Raw genomic sequence first — 20,311 nt, 5'->3', positions numbered from 1 at the left:
TTGATGTTTCCCAGCACCGTGCTGTCCAAACATGCCACCCCTGTGAGCACAGCTCCACACTCAGCCCTGTGGAATGTTGTGAGAACAATGCCACCACTTCAGTTTGCTTTCATTTTATTGCTCATTTGTCTGTGGGACATTTAGATGTCTGTCCCTCCATATCTGTGTTGACGATCCATGAAGGTGAGTGCTGAGTCCTACTTGAATGATTTTGTCCAAGGCATGCCTAGCACCAGGCTGGGGGCAGGTAGGTCTTTACTGCAGAGTGTAGAGATTCTGAGGGAGAAACTCAGTTTCCTCCCTGGGAGAAATCCCTCCCATTCAGAAGTCCCCCTGGCTTCCCCAGCACCCTCTGCTGGGGCTACTGTTAGCTCATTTGCTTCTCTCCAGTTGCTTAATTTCTTTATGAAATTGGCACCTGCAGTGTTCCAGCCAGAGGGTGTTGCTGCTTCTCCCTTCTTGTCTTTTTTAAAATGCAACTTAAGGAAACACAGTGATGGTGATTGACAGTAATAATTTTATCCTCATTCCTGCCCTTCCAGCTTCTACTGTCTCTTCCCGAGATTGTTGCAACAGCCCAGAACTGGTCTCCTTGCCTCTGCCCTTGCCTCCCTTCATCTCTCCTCAGTCCAGTGGCCAGAGGGATCCTATTAAGATGTAAGGCAGATCACATCACCCCTCTGTTACAAACCCTCTAGTGGCTTCCATTCTAATTCTAGAGAAAAAGACACAGCCCTTATAAACCTGACATGACTCGGCACCGTGCCCCCCTCTCCCACACACACACCCTCCTCTCTGACCAGCTCTCCTCTTCCCTCTCCCTGAACTGCCTCCAGCTCAGCCACAATCTCATATATGCTGGCCACACTCACTGCCCCAGGGCCTTTGCATTCACTGTGTCCTCTGCCTGGATCACTCTTCCTCCAAATATCCACACAGCTCCGTTTCTCATGTTCTTTAGGTCTACTTTATCCTTAGGTCTACTTTATGTAACTTTATCATGCAGGCCCTCCCTACAACTCTGTTGCAAAGAATAATCCCATCTTCTCGTTGTGCTCCCCATAACTTCATTTTTCTCCATGGTACTTCTCACTGTCTGAGGTTTGGTGTATCTTACTTGTTTGTCTCCCATATTAGAATATGAGTTCCATGAGAGAAGAGATTTTTCTAGTTCCTAGAAGAGTACCCCATAGTGGTACTCTAAGATTACTTACATGAATGATAGCTGCATTGATTGAGTGCTTACTATATGCTATTCACTGTTCTAAACACTTTACATTTTACAGATAAGGAAATGGGCACAGGGAGATTGAGTCATGCTACCTGTAAATCTACAAAGTGGAGGGCAGCCCAGGTGGCTCAGCGATTTAGCGCTGCCTTTGGCCCAGGGCCTGATCCTGGGGACCTGAGATCCAGTCCCACGTTGGGCTCCATGCATGGAGCCTGCTTATCCCTCTGCCTGTGTCTCTGCCTCTCTCTCTCTCTCTGTCTCTCATGAATAAATAATAAAATTAAATCTTTTTTAAAAATCTACAAAGTGAAGAAGATGCTTGGGTTACAGGTAAAGGTAGCACCTCTATGTTAGGGTTCTTCAGAGAAACAGGACCAATAAGGTTATTATATGTATATGAAAAGAGAGATGGATTAATTTTAAGAAATTGGCTCATATGATTATGGGGACTGGCAAGTACTAAATCTACAAGTCAGGCACACTGGAGACCCAAGGAAGACTTGATGTAGCAGTGTTGACTCTGAAGGCTGTCTGGAGGCAGGATTACTTTCTTGGGGGACCTCAGTCTTTTCTCTTAAGGCTGATTGGATGAGACCCATCTACATCATGGAAGGTAGTCTGCTTTACTCAGTCTGTTTTAAATGTAATCAAATCTAGGGGTGCCTAGATGGCTCAGTTGGTTGAGCATCCAGGTCATGATCTGATCTCTGGGTCATGGGATCAAGCCCAATTTCGGCTCTGTGCTCAGCAAGGAGTCTGTTCAAGATTCTCTCTCCCTCTTCCTCTGCCCATCCCACTGCACTCACTCTCTTTCTTTCAAATCAATCAATTAAAAAAATATAAATAAATGTTAATGACATCTTTAAAAAAAATACCTTCACAGTGACATCTAGATGGGTGTTTGGCCAAGCACCTGGACACTATAGCCCAGCCCAGTGGCCACATGAAATGAACCATCAGCACCTGTAAGGAGGTATATGTTGGTCAGGCTGATCTTGCACCCTTCCTCTGTAAGATACATCCTACCTGTCCTGATGGCATAAAGAAGGTGGGGTGAGAGAGCAACCCCAAAGAGTCTGTGGTACTCGGGAGCTTCCAGTCCTAGCAGGCGTTCTCTGACTTAACGATCACCCAAGTCCTAGGATATTGTCTTCCTTCTGTGCACAGCCAGCTAAGTGGTAGAGCTCCAGCTCATCACGTCTCCTCACCCTTGTCTCCACAAAAACCCTTATCTTCTAGATAATGCATCACACATAAGAGTGGAATGGTCCTTGGTCACACCTAGGTGATGGGGCAATTGCATCTACTGAATTGGAGTCCCAGGCCTGTTACCCCTTCCAGGATGAGGGAAGGAGGGAAGGCCTGGGCCTCTGGCAGCCAGCAGCCAATGGAGACCACTCCTTGCTCCTGGCATAGCTTTTAGCAATGAGAATCTGGGAAGGGTGGGGCTGAGGAATGAGAAGACCGTGGCCCAAGTCCAGGTGTACCAGTGTCCAGCCTCATGACCAGGCAAGCTACCTAACGTCTCTGAGCCTCAGTCGCCAAATCTGTAATGACAGTATTGATAATGCCAACCTGGCCGGTTTTGATGAGAGTTAAATGAGCCCCTGCTTGTTTTTCTCCCATCTTTCAAGGCCAGAGCCCCGAGGGCTATATCAAGTATAGGCCGGTCTGGTATAGGTCCACAAAAACTGTAGACCCACGCTGGTTTCAGATGCATGAGGACTGATTGGGTGTAGTGCCTCATTCCAAGCCAGTGGGAGCAGACTGCCCATTGCCGGAAAAAGCCAGAGCCTCTTAAGAGCCAGAGCCTTGGTTTTCCTGTGGTGTCCCCCTGGCATGATGGCCTGGGTCCCACAGAAACTTTCATGGGCTGCCATGTTCTCAGGGTTCATGCTAGGTACTCCTCAGATCTAGCAGCTATCACCATTGGGCACGGGCCTCTAAGGGCCCCTTGGGTGAGCCTCAGTCCCTGTGGTGGACGTTACATTCAGCCGTGATACAGAAGGAATGGCATGGAGGTGGGGGAGTCCTGCTTTCTAAGTTGTCACAGTAGCAATAGGTGGGGGTTTGTTTCACAGTACACCTCTTCCCACTGCACCTTCCAGCTCCTGCCCCAGTCCTAGACACGTGTGTGTACCAGTGGGTAGATGTACACACACACATCTATAGATCACACCATAGGTATTGTGTTATTCAACTTTGTTCCCTAATGTATCCTCTTTTTTAAGTCTGTCTACATGTACACCTATTTTTTAATCAGATGCTACTTTTATCCTATTTCTCCACTTTAAATACTTCCACCATGTCATAATTATTACTGTAATATCCATATAATGTCCCATCTTTTGGAATGTACCATAATTAACTAAATCCTCCATGCCACGAAACATTTTGTATCTTGGTGCTTCTATGGAATTATTTCCTTAGAATTCATTTTTAGAGTCCATGTGTTGTGTTGAAGGAGGGTCCAAGCATTTCTGTTGTTCTTCAGACTTATTTCTCTCCTAAAATGTGGTATCAATGTACCATGCCATGAAGAATGCCCTTTTTTTGGAGGTGCGGGGATGGGGGGATTACCATCAAACACTATTGGGGAGATAGACTATGGAGAAGAGTCAGGAAGAAGACATGTTTGCTGCGGCTGGGAAACGTGATAGGTTATTTTCTTCTGTCTCCTCAGCACAACTAGCTCCACAGCCAGTAGCTGTGACACCGAGTTTACTAAAGAAGATGAGCAGAGGCTGAAGGATTACATCCAGCAGCTCAAGAACGACAGGGCGGCGGTCAAGCTGACCATGCTGGAGCTAGAGAGTATCCACATCGATCCCCTCAGCTACGACGTTAAGCCCCGGGGGGACAGCCAGCGTCTGGACCTGGAAAATGCTGTGCTGATGCAAGAGCTGATGGCCATGAAGGTACCATGGCGGGGCGGGGGGACAGTGGAGCCCTGGGTGCATGTGCTGTGATGTCATCAGGAGGAGATGGGGAAAGGACCCTCAAAAGCAGGTCGGCAAAGATGGCAAATCAACCTGGTCCAGGTTCAGTCACTTCCCCCTGGAGGACAGCCAGAGCTGCATTTGTAGACAGGATGCCTTTCAGTGTATCTGGGGTCCCCTGGACTGGACACAACCCCAGAGGGGGTCAGTTGCACTCTGGAGAATGCCTCAGGGTGTCTCAGCTCAGCTTTGGGACACCACACTCTCAGATCAGATCCCTACAGGCTGGAGCAGCCTCTGTTTCTGTAAAAGGACCTCTAATCTCCAGCAGCTGATGGTGCTTCTTGGGTTAATGCTGACATTCACGTGGAGTAGGGGAGGACAGGACGAGGGCAGGTGCAGAACTTGGAGCAGAGTCCCGGTTTACTGACACCCTTGTCCTTCCGTGCCTCATGGAGCCCGCCTGGATCATGACACCCTCTGGTGAGGGATGCCAGTGCTGTTCACATCGGTGCTTCCTCACAAGACCCTGGGCTGTTCACCCAGCCTGCTCAGTTCTCTGTTGGCATCTGTAAAGCAGGGGGAGCTTTGGGAAAGCTGGTGCCCATCCCTTCAGCAAGACACACCTTGCATGTTTCTGGCCAGGGGTTGCCGAGCCCTCGGCCCTACTCTGCTGAGTGCCTGCTTAGAAGACAGCTGTGGTGTGATGAAGAATATATCTGGTAGTGTTCCCCACTTCTGCTGAGAGCTTCCAAAACCCTTGTCATTTCCTGAGTGAAAGCAGTGTCTTTATTGTGGTAATGAGGCCACACCTGGTGGGACCCCTGAAAGCAGCAGCACAAGAGTTGTCACTGGAAGGATCCAGTGTGTGATTATAGGATTGGACTTTGAGCACCTTGACCTCCAGGGAGGGGAGGAACGCTTCAGATTGAGTTTCTCTGTGTGGCCAGTGATTTAACCAGCTGTGGCCAGTCATGAAAGTAAAAGCCCTGGACACCAAGGCTCAAAAAAGATCTGCTTTCAGCGCTCTTCCAGGCACCCCTGTGCGCATGCCCCGTGGTAAAACTGTCATCTTTGTTACATGCTTTCCTGAGTCTAGCAAGCTTTTGGTCCTGAGTAAGTTGTGCAAGCTCCTGAGTTGGTGAGAAGTGCAAGTGGCCTGGGGACCCCCCCCCCACTACTCGTGGCTGGTGGGTGAAGTGAAGTGAAGGCAGTGTCAGAGGACCATCCTTAACCTGTGGCATCTGCAAGAACTCCAGGAAGTTGAGATCTGAGTATATTGTATTGTGTACCCAGGTGAAGTGGAAACAGAATAACTACTCGCCAGGAGCATGGTCCTGTAGGGCTGCGAGCAGCTCTCAGCAGGACTGTGGCAGAGGTGGGCACTTGGAAGGGCTGCTCCTGCAGCCCGGCCTGCTAGCTTGGGGAGGGAGAGCTGGGAGCCGTGTTCCCAAGCCTGCTCTCCAAACCCCACTCTCCTGTGCACAAAGGCCTGATTTGCTCAGTCTTGGATTGTGCAGTGTCTCTGGCTGCCAGGTGTTGAGACATGAAGGAGGAGCTCTCAGGGACAGAACCCAGCTGAGGAGACCAGAGGCAGGTCTGTTGGGCCAGGTGGTCAAGGAAGTGCTGAATTAATAGCTGGTAACTGGTGTCTCCTGTTGGAACCAGCACTGTCTCTGGGAGAGACTGGCACCCCCTCTCTGGTTAGCCCACATCTGGAGAGGAAAGAGGAGCCACAGCAGTGGTCAACCCAACGCACTCGGGTCACTTGCTCAATATGTTCCTGTCCCTGGTGGCTGCTCAATGTTGAGTCTGGCTGAGTCCTAGAAAAACTTCAGATGATGGCAGCAGATTAGGAATCAGCCTTTTGCTTCTGAGCTGGCTTACCATGTCCCACCCACTCAGCTCAGACCCTGACTTCTGTTCCCTCTGTGGAATCCTTATGCCACCTTGGCTGATTTCTCCTCTCATTGCCCATGAGCTGGGCATTGGGTCCATCATCACAGTGCCTTTTTCCCCAATAAGGAGCCCTGTTTGTGGTCCTTTGCACACTGCGGCCTGAGCTGTAAAGCTGCCCTCTTGTTCTGTGTTCCAATCATCATGTTTCATGTGGCTAAAGACTAAAGGATTTCCTTTTTATATTCAAGCCAACGTGTGTGATAAATTCCAGTTACTGTGGCCAGGAAAGACGTTCTTGGTGGAATAAAATAATCCCTTTGCTATTTGAAAATAAAATGTGTATACCTCATTTCCTCATGGAAATAGTCTAAAAGAGCAGAAATGGGGTACCTGGGTGACTCAGTTGATTAAGCTTCCAACTCTTTTTTTTTTTTTTAAGATTTTATTTATTTATTCATTAGAGGACATGCAGAGAGAGAGAGAGAGGCAGAGACACGGGCAGAGGGAGAAGGAGGCTCCCTGCAGGGAGTCCAATCTAGGACTCTAGAATCATACCAGGAGCCAAAGGCAGACGCTCAACCACTGAGCCACCCAGGGATCCCAGCTTCTGACTCTTGATTTTGACGCAGGTCATGATCTCAGGGTCCTGAGATCGAGCCCTGCTTTGAGCTCTGCACTGTGTGGAGCTTGCTTTAAGTATCTCTCCTTTCTCCCCCCTTTTTCTTCTCTCTCTCACTCTCACTGTATCTCTCTAATTCAAATTTAAAAAATAGAAGAGCAGTTATTATAAAAAGCTGGGAGAGAAATAACCTATAATATGATCCAGAGGCAACCAATGCTGATCTTCTGGCTTCTTTACCTTCCTTTGAGGTTTTTTAAAGGATACACATCAGAGTTCCCTCCCTTCCCTATGCGTTATGCTCAAGGGGATGTGCGCACCCATTCCAAAACCACCAGCAGCAGATTATGTTGGGTTTCACCATTTCATTCTAGGATATGGTTGCTGAGAAACTCAGGTTTTCTGGGTTTTTCACTTCTTATGCATGATCTTTAGTAAACACCTTTTCATTCCTAGATGACCTACTTGATTCCTTTTCAAATCTACTCTTCTTTTTGGAATATCCTCTTTCCATGGTGACCCTCCTTCCTCTCTTTGTTTTAGATATTTATTTTCTAGTGTTCCATCTGTTTTCTCTGATTCTCTCAAATGCTGATTCTATCTCACATGATTTGTTTCCATTTTCTCTTTGTGTGGTTTGGGGGCAGGGTATGTACCAGCCCATCTTCAGTGGAGATTGTGTCTTCTACAGGGTCTCACGGGTCCTGGGTTTTAGATATGCCTATAGAGTGCTTCTGTACATGGATCTGTGGGGACCCATGGGTTTCAGAGTTTTAGGACCAGTTACATTCTTTTACATTCTTGGCTGAGGATTCCTGTTTCACATCTACATAGGACAGCTTTGTGGCTCTGATTCCTTACAAAAGGCTCTTCTCCCTTTTCCCACCCAGACCATGAGGGCTAAGTTTCCTCACCACATCTCCAAAAAGGAAGTCTTCTAGCCTTTTACTCTACGCAGTACTTTGAGAGTCCTGGTTCATGTAGGGGGTCTCTGTTCAAGCTCTCTGCCCTGCCCTTAACACAGGTGCTCAAAGCACAGGCCCTCAGGCCTCCATAGTGATCTGAACTCTATTGGCCTGTATTGTGGCCACCTTGCTTTTCTTCTTGGGCAGAGTTCCTTCTTCATTTCTGGCACCCATGGATTCATTTTACCTTCTTTCAAGCTTGCATTTATATGTTCTGGGTGTGACGTTCCCATTAGCTCAGTATGCAGTGTTGCCAGAACCTTCAGAATCCTGCTTCTGATGGCAAAAGATGAGAAGGCCTCAGTATATGGAAACACCTTTCATTCTAGTTTTATATTTCATCTTTAGGGAAGTTCTGGGTGCTGCTTTTGAGTAGTCACTGAGCACATTGCCTTCTACATATCCAGTGCCACCTCCTCTCTGTCCCCTGGCCCTGATCTGAATATTACAAGTCATAGTGGGTGCCCTCTAGGTATTTCCCTACACTGGAGAGTGAGAACATCTACACTCCAGGCCTAGCTTATCCAGAAGAACATACCAGGCCTGTGGCTTACTACCTCAAAAGGGTCAGCTCAGAGTTCACTAGAATCTGTGACCTTGGTGAATTCTTCTCAAGGCAGTGAATCAGAAAGAATTCTTTTTAAATATTTTATTTATTTATTCATGAGAGACACAGAGAGAGAGAGGCCGAGACACAGGCAGAGGAAGAAGCAGGCTCCATGCAGGGAGCCCAACGCGGGACTCGATCCCAGAACCCTGGGATCATGACCTGAGCCAAAGGTAGACGCTCAACTGCTGAGCCACCCAGGTGCCCCTAAGAGATCATCTTTCTCAGTAAGATCACAGAGGTAGCTGGAAAGACTGATCTGGTCATGTAGTGGTAGAATCACATGACCAGAGTCATGCATGGGCTCACCTTGAGGGAGGGACTATAATAGCTTAGTGGTTAAGAGCCAGAAAGCCTGGCTTACAATTTATGCAGTAATTGTGGGCAGGTGGATTTCCCTCTGCGTGCCTCAGTTTCCTGTCCGTGTATAGAGATGTTCGTAATGCCTCCCTCAAATGGAAAAATATTCCATGCTCATGGATTGGAAGAATTAGTATTGTGAAAATGTCAATGTTACCCAGGGCAATTTACACGTTTAATGCAATCCCTATCAGAATACCATGGACTTTCTTCAGAGAGATGGAACAAATAATCTTAAGATTTGTGTGGAATCAGAAAAGACCCCGAATAACCAGGGGAATATTAAAAAATAAAACCATTGCTGGGGGCATCACAATGCCAGATTTCAGGTTGTACTACAAAGCTGTGGTCATCAAGACAGTGTGGCACTGGCCCAAAAACAGACACAGAGATCAATGGAACAGAATAGAGAATCCACAAGTGGACCCTCTCAACTTTATGGTCAACTAATATTCGACAAAGGAGGAAAGACTATCCACTGGAAGAAAGACAGTCTCTTCAATAAATGGTGCTGGGAAAATTGGACATCCACATGCAGAAGAATGAAACTAGACCACTCTCTTGCACCATACACAAAGATAAACTCAAAATGGATGAAAGATCTAAATGTGAGACAAGATTCCATCAAAATCCTAGAGGAGAACACAGGCAACAAACACCCTTTTTGAACTCGGCCACAGTAACTTCTTGCAAGATACATTCATGAAGGCAAGAGAAACAAAAGCAAAAATGAACTATTGGGACTTCATCAAGATAATAAGCTTCTACACAGCAAAAGAAACAGTCAACAAAACTACAAGACAACCTACAGAATGGGAGAAGATATTTGCAAATGACGTATCAGATAAAGGGCTAGTTTCCAAGATCTGTAAAGAACTTATTAAACTCAACACCAAAGAAACAAACAATCCAATCATGAAATGGGCCAAAGACATGAACAGAAATCTCACAGAGGAAGACGTAGACATGGCCAACATGCACATGAGAACATGCTCCGCATCACTTGCCATCAGGGAAATACAAATCAAAACCACAATGAGATACCACCTCACACCAGTGAGAATGGGGAAAATTAATAAGACAGGAAACAACAAATGTTGGAGAGGATGTGGAGGAAGGAGAACCCTCTTGCACTGTTGGTGGGAATGTGAACTGGTGCAGCCACTCTGGAAAACTGTGTGGAGGTTCCTCAAAGAGTTAAAAATATATCTGCCCTACGCCCCAGCAATTGCACTGCTGGGGATTTACCCCAAAGATACAGATGCAATGAAACGCCGGGACACCTGCCCCCCGATGTTTCTAGCAGCAATGTCCACAATAGCCAAACTGTGGAAGGAGCCTCGGTGTCCATCAAAAGATGAATGAACGTCGGGCTCCCGGTGCATGGAGCCTGCTTCTCCCCCTGCCTGTGTCTCTGCCTCTCTCTGTGTGTCTCTTATGAATAAATAAATAAAACCTTAAAAAAAGGGATCCCTGGGTGGCTCAGCGGTTTAGTGCCTACCTTTGGCCCAGGGTGTGATCCTGGAGTCCCGGGATCAAGTCCCACATCAGGCTTCCTGCATGGAGCTTGCTTCTCCCTCTGCCTGTGTCTCTGCCTCTCTCTCTGTGTGTCTCTCATGAATAAATAAATAAAATATTAAAAAAAAAGATGAATGGATAAAGAAGATGTGGTCTATGTATACAATGGAATATTCCTCAGCCATTAGAAACGACAAATATCCACCATTTGCTTCGATGTGGATGGAACTGGAGGGTATTATGCTGAGTGAAATAAGTCAATCGGAGAAGGACAAACATTATATGATCTCCTTCATTTGGGGAATATAAAACATAGTGAAAGGAATAAAGGAGAAAAAAATGAGTGGGAAATATCAGAAAGGGAGACAGAACACAAGAGACTCCTAACTCTGGGAAACGAACTAGGGGTGGTGGAAGGGGAGGAGGGTGGGAGGTGGGGGTGACTGGGTGATGGGCACTGAGGGGGGCACTTGATGGGATGAGCATTGGGTGTTATTCTATATGTTGGCAAATTGAACTCCAATAAAAAAAAAAGCCTCCCTCAAATTGGAATAATTAAATGATGTAAGCATCTAATACAGTGTTACATGCTCAGTAAATGCTGGTGGCTATTGTTATCTGGCTCCTGGTCCCAAGCCAGCATTTTCCAGTTTTGGTGTTACTTCTTACTCACTTGCCCCCAGAAAACTCTACTTGGAGTTCTCTAAGACCCTTTGAGGAGTTAATCTGATGAGCAGTCACCTGTGAAGGACTCTGTTTCCATTGATGTCATTTGGGCCTCCTGAAGTAGATTAAAAAGCTGAGATGATACCCTTGGTATGGGTACACCCCACTCACCTGGCTCAGCTGCGGGGTGCCAAGGGGCCACTGGGGAGGGTTGAGTATGTGGATTGAGCCCATGGAAAAGGGAAAAGGAAATGGGAATCAAAAGGGAGCTGGTCAGACACAGCTTTGTGTGGACCATCCCCCTTCCCAACCTCTTTGACTGATAGAGCATGGCCTACACATGCCGGGAAACCAGTTTCCAACAGAGACAGGTGTGCCCATTGAGGGTGGCAAGGAGTGGCGGGGGAGGTGTGTTCTGGTTGTTGTAACAGTCTCTCTTACAGTGAACCAAGCCTGCTAGCCTGTAGCTCCCCTTTGTTTATCTCCGTTCTGGTCCAAAGAGTGACAGAGCACAGGCCTTTGTCCACACATCAGTCCTTTAGATGGCAGAGACAGCTGGCTTGTCTCCTTCCTCCCCAGCATCTTGTCCCACCTGCGAAGTGGTAACCCCACTGCAGGTGTGTGTGTCACAGTCTCAGACCCCTCGCCATGTGCCTGCTTTTCCATGTGTGGTTCTGCTCTCACTGCACAGGGACCTCATAGCATCTGTGCTCCGCAGGAGGAGATGGCCGAGCTGAAGGCTCAGCTCTACCTACTGGAGAAGGAGAAGAAGGCCCTGGAGCTGAAGCTGAGCACGCGGGAGGCCCAGGAGCAGGCCTACCTGGTACATATTGAGCACTTGAAGTCCGAAGTGGAGGAACAGAAGGAACAGCGCACACGCTCACTGAGCTCCACCAGCAGCGGGGGCAAAGACAAGCCTGGCAAGGTAGGAGCAGGGACGCGGGGACCCCCAGCCTCTGCCTTTACCTCCCACCTGGTCACCACCACCACCTCTCCTGCCCCACAGCCTCAGTTTCCTTATTTGCATGGGAACTGCAAGCCTTTCTAGATATCTTCTTTTTTTAAGGTTTTTTTTTTTTTTTTTTTAACTTTCATTTATTTATGATAGTCACAGAGAGAGAGAGAGAGGCAGAGACACAGGCAGAGGGAGAAGCAGGCTCCATGCACCGGGAGCCTGATGTGGGAATCGATCCCGGGTCTCCAGGATCGCGCCCTGGGCCAAAGGCAGGCGCCAAACCGCTGTGCCACCCAGGGATCCCTTTTTTTAAGGTTTTATTTATTTATTCATAAGAGACACACAGAGAGAGGCAGAGACACAGGCAGGGGGAGAAGCAGGCTCCCTGCAGGGAGACTGATATGGGACTTGATCCCAGGATCCTGGGATCATGCCCTGAGCCAAAGCAGACGCTTCACCACTGAGCCACCCAGGTTTTCCCCTTTCTAGATATCTTAAAGAAGGTAACATTTGAGTGCAAAGAAACCAAACCCACTTAAAAAAAAATCCCACTTTAGGGGATCCCTGGGTGGCACAGCGGCTTAGCGCCTGCCTTTGGCCCAGGGCGTGATCCTGGAGACCCGGGATCGAGTCCCACGTCGGGCTCCCGGTGCATGGAGCCTGCTTCTCCCTCTGCCTGTGTCTCTGCCTCTCTCTCTCTCTCTCTCTGTGTGTGACTATCATAAATAAATTAAAAAAAAAAATTAAAAAAAAAATCCCACTTTAGATACTAATTAAAGCATTTTCCTGTGCCACAGTCTGATCCAGGGAGTCACCTGTGTTGTCACCCAGTGACCTGACGCCGGCCTGCCTCCTTGGCCCCCCTGCTTGGCATGGCGACCATCGCCTGTGGCCTACTGTAGGTCACATCTGTGCTGATGATTGCGTTTGTTGGCCTCCTATAAATCTCAGCTCTAAGGAGGAGGTGTCCCCATTTATGCGAGGGAGATAAGGCCGACAAGAGACGAGGGGGTCTTGCTGCTAATAAATGGCAGAATCGGGATTTAACCCCGGTTTGGCTAACCGCCGTCCTTGTCTCATTCATGCTGGCACCTCAGCTTCTGTTGGCATTTCAAACGTCAGGCACGGGGGAAGGAGGAAGCCTCCGAGGCAGATGAGGAGGAAGGCAGGCCCTGGATCAGACACAGTGTGTCCCAGAGCGTGGGCTGACAGGGGATGTCATCTTGCCGTCTCACACTCCCATGAGCCCAGAAGTCTTTTTCTGAAATATTCAGGACCCAGAAGAATTACATCCCTTGTCCCAGGGTACTGACATTCTGTAATCTGCATCATACTTCCTGTTCCTAATAAATGCTAGCTTCTCCTGACCCCAGTTTGTTTCCAGCCCAGGATCCAGGGCACACGCTGACTTGCCTATCTCAGGAGTGGCTTCTTACAGCCCAAAGGCAGGGAGTCTCTGGGAGAGTTTCATACCTGTAAAGGATGCGACTTGCTGATTGGTGTGGCAGTTAGTAGTCACTCCCCAAACAGCTGAGAACTGCAGAATGTGCTTCTCAAAGGGCCACAGCTACACTCTACCTCGCACTAGCAGAGGAATTAAGGGAGTTCACAGTCATGGCACCCAACTGGGCCATCTCTCCCAAGACCTGGCTACTCATTCATCATCCATTCATGTGATAGGTGGGAGCTGGTCCCGATGAGGTGCTAGAGGCAGCTCCAGGAGTTTCTGTTCCCGAGAGAGGAACACTGACGGGGAAACAGAGGATTTGTCAAACAGTGACCTAAGACCAAGGATCAATTCCTAGCAAGATGGGAGGCCACGGGCCCAAGATAGAGCCCAGATGTGGAGATCTGGGATAGGTTTCCTGGACTCAGAGCCAGTAGAGTGTGGCAGCCAGCCTGACGAAGAGGGTTGAGGCAGAGAAGTCAGTCCCCTGTAAGCCAATAGAATGCCAAGAGCAAAGACCCAGGGGGAAGAGGAATTGGTACATTGGCTAAAGAGGTCAGGTGGCTGTGTTGTCCTGAGGACAATGAGAAATCACAGAAGGCTCTGCAGCAGGGCATGATGTGCTCCAGTCTGGGCTTAGGAGAGGTCACTGTGAGAGTGAAACCATGAAACCATCTGCCCCCAGCCGGAGGAGCCCAGGTGGGCAGCAGCCTATGAAGAGTTTCATGTGGTAATATCTGGGGCTCAAGATAATGGGGTTTCCCCTTCCATGCCAACACCTTAAAAGTCTTTGTATAGCCATTTGAGTCTGCTAGCAGTCTCTCTGGGACAGAGCTCCAGTGTGTTCTTAGGGTGTGGTAGAAATGGACTCACTGAGCTCTTGCCAGAAGGCCCACGAGCTGAGCATTTTCTCCTAGTTCTTGGTGTTTATTTTGACCGGGGGAAACACTGTGTTTTGTGGAATGACTTCAAAGTACAGAAAATTTTTTTTTAAGATTTTATTTATTTATTCATGAGAGACAGAGAGAGAGGCAGACACACAGGCAGAGGGAGGAGCCGGCTCCATGCAGGGAGCCCAATGTGGGACTCGATCCTGGGTCTCCAGGATCACACCCTGGGCTGAAGGCGGTGCTAAAACCACTGAGCCACCTGGGCTGCCCCAAAGTACAGAAATCTAATGAAAAAAGCCAGATGGTTTTATTTCCTTTTTTTTTTTTTTTTTTTTTACATTCAAGTAAGAAGCTTTCTAAGAGTACCTTGTGGTGTTTAAGTAATGAAATTATTGTAAGCTGATTATCCTGTCTTTCAAATATCAGGTCCATCTACTAGTTCAATGAAATCTCCCTTCTGGGCTATTCATTTCGTCTTGTCTGTCAGTAAATGAGGCAGGCAGTCTGTATGTAGGAGGGGTTGCCAAACTGTGAAGAGCCAGAAGCCATTATCTTACAGCTTTCGGGTCACACAGACTCCTCTGCAAGTACATAATTTTGCTGTTCTAGACCTGTAGCGTGAACATATAGTGTAGACACAAAGAGGTGTGGGCTGTGTTCTAACAATACTTAATTTATGGACACTGAAATTTCATAGCATTTGTACTCATCACAAAATATTCTTTTTTTCATGATTTTTTAAAATAGAAAAACAATACTTAGCCTTTAGGCCTTATGGAAACAGGTGGCAGGCAAGGTTTGGATGTAGGACATCCACTGTGGCTCTACAGGGTGGATGTTGTGCTGCCTTTAAAACTTCCCTCCAGCTAACAAGCTGGGTCCCAAGTCTTACCCAGGCTGCTTTCAGCTTTTGCAGTTCTTGTCTCTCTGCAGTGGATCCTACCAGACATGTTCAGTGAGAGGCACCAGGTGAGACAAAGCCACCCTTTAAGGACTCTTATGAAATGTTAACATCATATGGGAGCTGATGCATAAAGAAAAGAGAGAGGGCATTAGGGTCAAAACAGATGCCAGGGACCTGTGGAAGAGGCTTGGGTCTGCAGGACCAAGACAGAGAAGGGTGGGGAGTGTAGACAGAGGACACAGCAGAGAGAGGTGTGCAGAGGCTGGCAGTGCTGCTGCATAGAGCCCTGGGTGTAGTCCTCCTGTTCCAGAGTGGGCTGAGGGAGACCCTGTGACCTCCTGTCATCTGGACTTCTGGCACTCACTTTATACTTCCTTGTGGTTCTAATCCCATCGAGATACAACTTTCTGTTTATATTCCATCTTCTGCGACAGACCACAAGCTTTTTATTCTCAAGCCTGGGTTGTTGAAGATCTCAGCACGTGTTTGCTGGGCAAGTGGTCAGATGAGCACCCTTTGGGCCACTGGATTATGCAGCACAGCCATTGCCCTCTGCACAGAGGGGGAAAGTAGAGTGCTCCAATGGTGATGATGGTTGCTTTATGAGTAGTCCGGATTCAGTTTAGGATTTAAGAGTTCTGGGACGCCTGGATGGCTCAGCGGTTTAGTGCCTGCCTTTGGCTCAAGGTGTGATCCTGAAGCCCCAGGATCGAGTTCCATGTCGGGCTCCCTGCATGGAGCCTGTTTCTCCCTCTGCCTATGTCTCTGTCTCTGTCTCTCTCTCTCTCTGTCTTTCATGAATAAACAAATAAAATCTTAAAAAAAAAATCTCCTTGTTTAAAAAAAAAGGATTTAAGAGTTCTGGTTCTGACACTTCCTCATCTATAAAATGAAATGATTGGGTTTAGATGACATCAAAATTCTGTCTAAGGTTAGATGTGAGTGGGATCACAACTGAAATGGATGTAACTTGTCAAGTTACAAGTATAATTACTTCAATTAAAAAAAATGGGGTCTTTTGAGGCTCAGTCAGTTAAAGCCTCCAACTCTTGCTTTGGGCTCAGGTCATGATCTCAGGGTCATGAGGTGGAGCTCTGTTTGAAGCCCTGCATCAGGCTCCACACTGGGTTTAAAGCCTGCTTGAGATTCTCTCTCTCCCTTCCCCCTGCCCCTCCTCCTCCCTCTGCCCCACTACCCCACCCACCCCACCCTCCCCAGTCTCTCTTTCTCTTCTCTCTCTTTTAAAAAATCCACACAGGGATCCCTGGGTGGCGCAGCGGTTTGGTGCCTGCCTTTGGCCCAGGGCGCGATCCTGGAGACCCGGGATCGAATCCCACATCGGGCTCCCGGTGCATGGAGCCTGCTTCTCCCTCTGCCTGTGTCTCTGCCTCTCTCTCTCTCTCTCTCTCTCTGTGACTATCATAAATAAATAAAAATTTAAAAAAAAAAAAAAAAAAAAAAAAAAAAATCCACACACAGAGGGTGGACATCTGTTTTCTTCCCTTTTTCCTGGGTTTTCTAGAAGATTACACTGAACCCACTAAAGCTCCTAAATCTAGAAAAGATTGATCTTCTCCCAAGAAGTGGGTGGGGGGAAGGGACAAAGACACTCAGGTGTATTTCCTACTTGTCTTTTATGAATCACAAGCTTAACCCAGTGGTGAAGAGCACAGATCTGTAGCCAGCTGAGTTGGGTTTGAATCCTGGTTCCACCATGTCCTAGCTGATGACTTGGGGCAACATAACTACTCTGTGCCTTAGTTTTCTCCTTAGTAAATGGGGATAATGATAGTATTTGCCTCAAAGGGTCACCATGATGATCAAGTCCGGGAGGACATGTGTGGAGTGCTCAGAGCATACTGGGAGTCCCCATTACCCACCAGCCGGCCTACAAAAGTCCTGATAAGTGGAGCAGAGCTGTCTTACGCTTCCAAGGTGCACTCAGGCTTGGCCCCAGGGCTAACCAGAATGTGTCTGCTGTCCACAGGAATGTGCTGATGCTGCCTCTCCAGCTCTGTCACTGGCTGAACTAAGGACAACGTGTAGCGACAGCGAGCTGCCTGCGGAGTTCGCCAGCGCCATCCGTAGGTAAGCACCAGTCCCACGGCCCTGGTGAGCAATGCATTCCCACTTCTCTTGGCTGCCCATGTCAGCTCTTTGTGGGTCATCACAGGGAAGGAGCAGGGGTTGATATGCTCTACTTTTCCCCAGGCCTGGGAGGATCACCGTGAAGAAGAGGCCCTGCTGGTGCCAGGCTTGTTGAAAGGGAGTGACGGGGAGAGCATATAGGCAGTCATTTCACCTGCAAGTAGAAGATGTCTCACTCTTTGCTTTTCTGTCATGCTCTTGCATTGACTAGAACTTCAAGACAGTGTTAAATGGCGATGATCCAACAGTCATCTCTGTCTCATACCCAACTTGGTGGCAACACTTCCTTTCAACATCACTGGCTCTTCCCAATCAGAAGGCCTATGTGTGTATTTCTTTAGTCCTGGACATTTTTCCTCTAGTGTCAGTGTTTCTTCCCCTCCCTTCTTCCTTTCCTTCTGCAAGGAGAAACACACTGACCCACCTGGATCTGTCTCCCCCATCATAATTTGCATCATCCCACCATCCTTTTGTAATGCTGTCCAGTAGGCACAGAATGTAAGCCACCTGGGAGATTTCACATTCTCTAGTGGTCAAATTCAAAAAGAAAAAGGAGGGATCCCTGGGTGGCGCAGTGGTTTAGCACCTGCCTTTGGCCCATGGCATGATCCTGGAGACCCGGGATCGAGTCCCACATCGGGCTCCTGGTGCATGGAGTCTGCTTCTTCCTCTGCCTGTGTCTCTGCCTCTCTCTCTCTTTCCGTGTGACTATCATAAATAAATAAATAAATTCTAAAAAAAAAAAAAAAGTAAAAGGCAGGTGACTGGGTGGTTCAGTCGGTTAAGCGTCTGACTCTTCATCTCAGCTCAGGTCTTGATCTCTAGGTTGTGAGTTCAGGGCCCTGCGTTGGGGTCCATGCTAGTAATGGAGCCTACTTAAAAAAAAAAAAAAAAGTAAAAAGAAAGTGGTAAATCCACTCTAATTTATTTTATTTATCCAGTGTATCCAAAATACCATTTCAATATGTAATCAGTATTTTTTTTTAAAAATACTGTATTTTAAACAGTATCTTATACTTATGTATCTATCTAACAGTATCTTATACTGATGTATAAGATCGTTTTTCTTCCTTCTCCTCATTTTTCTTCTTCCCTAAGTCTTCAAATCTGGTATGTATTTTACACTTACAACACATCTCAGATTAAACCAGTTAACATTTCAAATGTATAGGAGCTCATGTAGCTATTCTGGAAAGGTTCTTTGTCTCATCTTTCCAGCCCACGAATTCATTCCCAGCTATATCCATTGTGATGTGTAGCTTCTATGTTGAGTTTTTTCATTTTGGTGATGAAATTTATCCCTCTTTTTTAACAATGAGGCTATCTGAGGATATTTATTACATATATTCTAAAAATGTTCTTCTGTTTGCTGTATTAACTCTGTTTTCTCACATGTGAGTTCTTTTTAGAGTTGAGTTTTGTGACTTTTGGTTTGGGGTCATAAGCCCAACTTTTGGGCTTCCTGTCCTGCTGGCTGATGACAACCTCTCTATGCATACGGGCCCAAGTGTCTGGTCCCCTCCTGCTTGCATGGCTGGCACCTTTGGTTGGATCACCTCTGAATCTCCTTCCTCCTTTCATAGCAGCTTTCTTCTCTGTGCATCTTGAGTTGTGGTTTCCCTTTTCAAGAAGAATAAAAATCTGCCTTTTATTTTTTATGATTGCTCATGGTTTCGGGTATACAAAGAACACTCCTTGCTCTCCTGACATGCTTGAGTATATTTAAAAATGGGTTTCCCATTATTTCTGGGGATTTGGGGTAGGAGAAGCCAGCTACAGTAGCCACTCAGTCTGCTGTCCTGATGCAGCTGGGGCAGATTGTTACAGTGTGGCCTCCAAGCTGAGGATGGATGGAAGGCTGCCTTGTGGGGGGAACTTCACTGCCTTCCTGATTTACTCACTGTCCCTTTGTGTCTTTCCTTCCAAGTTGTAATAACTCTGTTTTTACATTGCCAGCACCTCTGGCCATGAGGTTAAGTTGTAATTGCTTGGTTTGAGGCAGGAAGAGAAAAGTAGCCCAGGGAAAATACCTCAACAAACCCTAATGACTGTGCCAGAAACCTGGATGCAAATCTACTCCCCGCGTCCAACTGGGAGCTGTTTGGATATTGTATCAGTAAATTAAGCCCCTCAATTTTTCAAATTCCCCAAACCCCCAAGGCCTTTGCTGGCACAAGTAGGATGCAGGATTCCACCGATGAAACAGAGAGACCACATTAGTTCGGGCTTCCAGTAAGTTGGTGAGTGTGGATTTCTGATCCAGTCCCGGAGAGATGGAGCCCAGAAAGAACCCACAGGGCTACAGGAGAAAGAAAAATAACATCATTATACTGTAAATATAGGTGAGGAACTGGAATAATCATTTCATGAGGGCACATAATTCAGACACCTGAGAGCTGAGGTCTGGGAGTGTTTTTATGTTTAAAAATCAAGTGGAAACTAACGTCTTGGAAGGTCTTAAATCACTACCAAACTGTGGTTGGAGTCCGTTGAGGGAATCTGCCCTGTATTTTCAGAAATAGTCCCTCCCTTAGAAAAAGATGGTTGCAAACACCAAAGTTGTAGGCCCAGGCATCCAGGCTGCAAAGAGCAGGAGTGGAGAGGGGTTTTGGGAACAGGCTCAGCAGTGGCCTTTTCTGGAGGAGAAACTCCTCTGGAAGGTGCCTTGTGGCATCCTGGTGGCTGGTTCTAGGTCATGGTCCTGTCCCAGGCAAGCCTCCCCGCTGGCTATTTTGCCGGACTTCAGCTTCCACCAGTTCTTTGCAGCCCAGCAACGCCCTCCCTTCTGCTTGGAACCAAACCAGGACTCCAGACAATCACACATTTACTGTGTGCCTCCCATCTGGTCTGATTCCATTCCCTCCACTTGCATGAACATTACTGCACTTTACTGGCTCCAGTGTTACCATCAAACCCATCTGGATGACCAGGTTTCCAGGCTTGCACAGGACAGGTTTTCTTACTGAGGCACCTGATCTTTGCTGTGTTCTGCACAAGATGCATGCCACAAAACCCTTCTTCATCTCAAATCCCTCTCTTGCTGTTAGTCTACTATTTCCATGAATGACCTTTCCAGCAGGGAAGTGAACTGTAAAGATGCAGTTGAGAGTGTATTTTCAGAAATGAGTCGTCTTTGTAGTGACATGGTGTTTGTGTAGCCTGC

General features: G+C 47.4%; 1 protein-coding gene across 11 annotated transcripts in view; it reads left to right on the top strand.

The window, feature by feature from the left end:
• Positions 1 to 20,311, top strand: part of MCC (MCC regulator of WNT signaling pathway) — a 301,430-nt gene that overhangs the window by 249,682 nt on the left and 31,437 nt on the right. For 10 of the 11 annotated variants that reach the window (XR_005358095.1, XR_005358096.1, XR_005358097.1 and 7 more), the window contains exons 13-15: positions 3,915 to 4,149; positions 11,496 to 11,729; positions 16,988 to 17,088. Coding sequence is in view for 6 of the 11 variants with exons in the window: in XM_038534596.1 (XP_038390524.1) it covers positions 3,915 to 4,149; positions 11,496 to 11,729; positions 16,988 to 17,088 (570 nt within the window). In the remaining 5 variants the exon portion in view is untranslated. The remainder of the gene's footprint in view (positions 1 to 3,914; positions 4,150 to 11,495; positions 11,730 to 16,987; positions 17,089 to 20,311) is intronic. The other variant, XM_038534597.1, reaches the window with a different exon arrangement.

The sequence above is a fragment of the Canis lupus genome, chromosome 4 (assembly GCF_011100685.1).
Source record: "Canis lupus familiaris isolate Mischka breed German Shepherd chromosome 4, alternate assembly UU_Cfam_GSD_1.0, whole genome shotgun sequence".
In the NCBI taxonomy this organism is placed as follows: Eukaryota; Metazoa; Chordata; class Mammalia; order Carnivora; family Canidae; genus Canis; species Canis lupus.
This window is presented reverse-complemented; position numbering and strand designations above follow the sequence as displayed.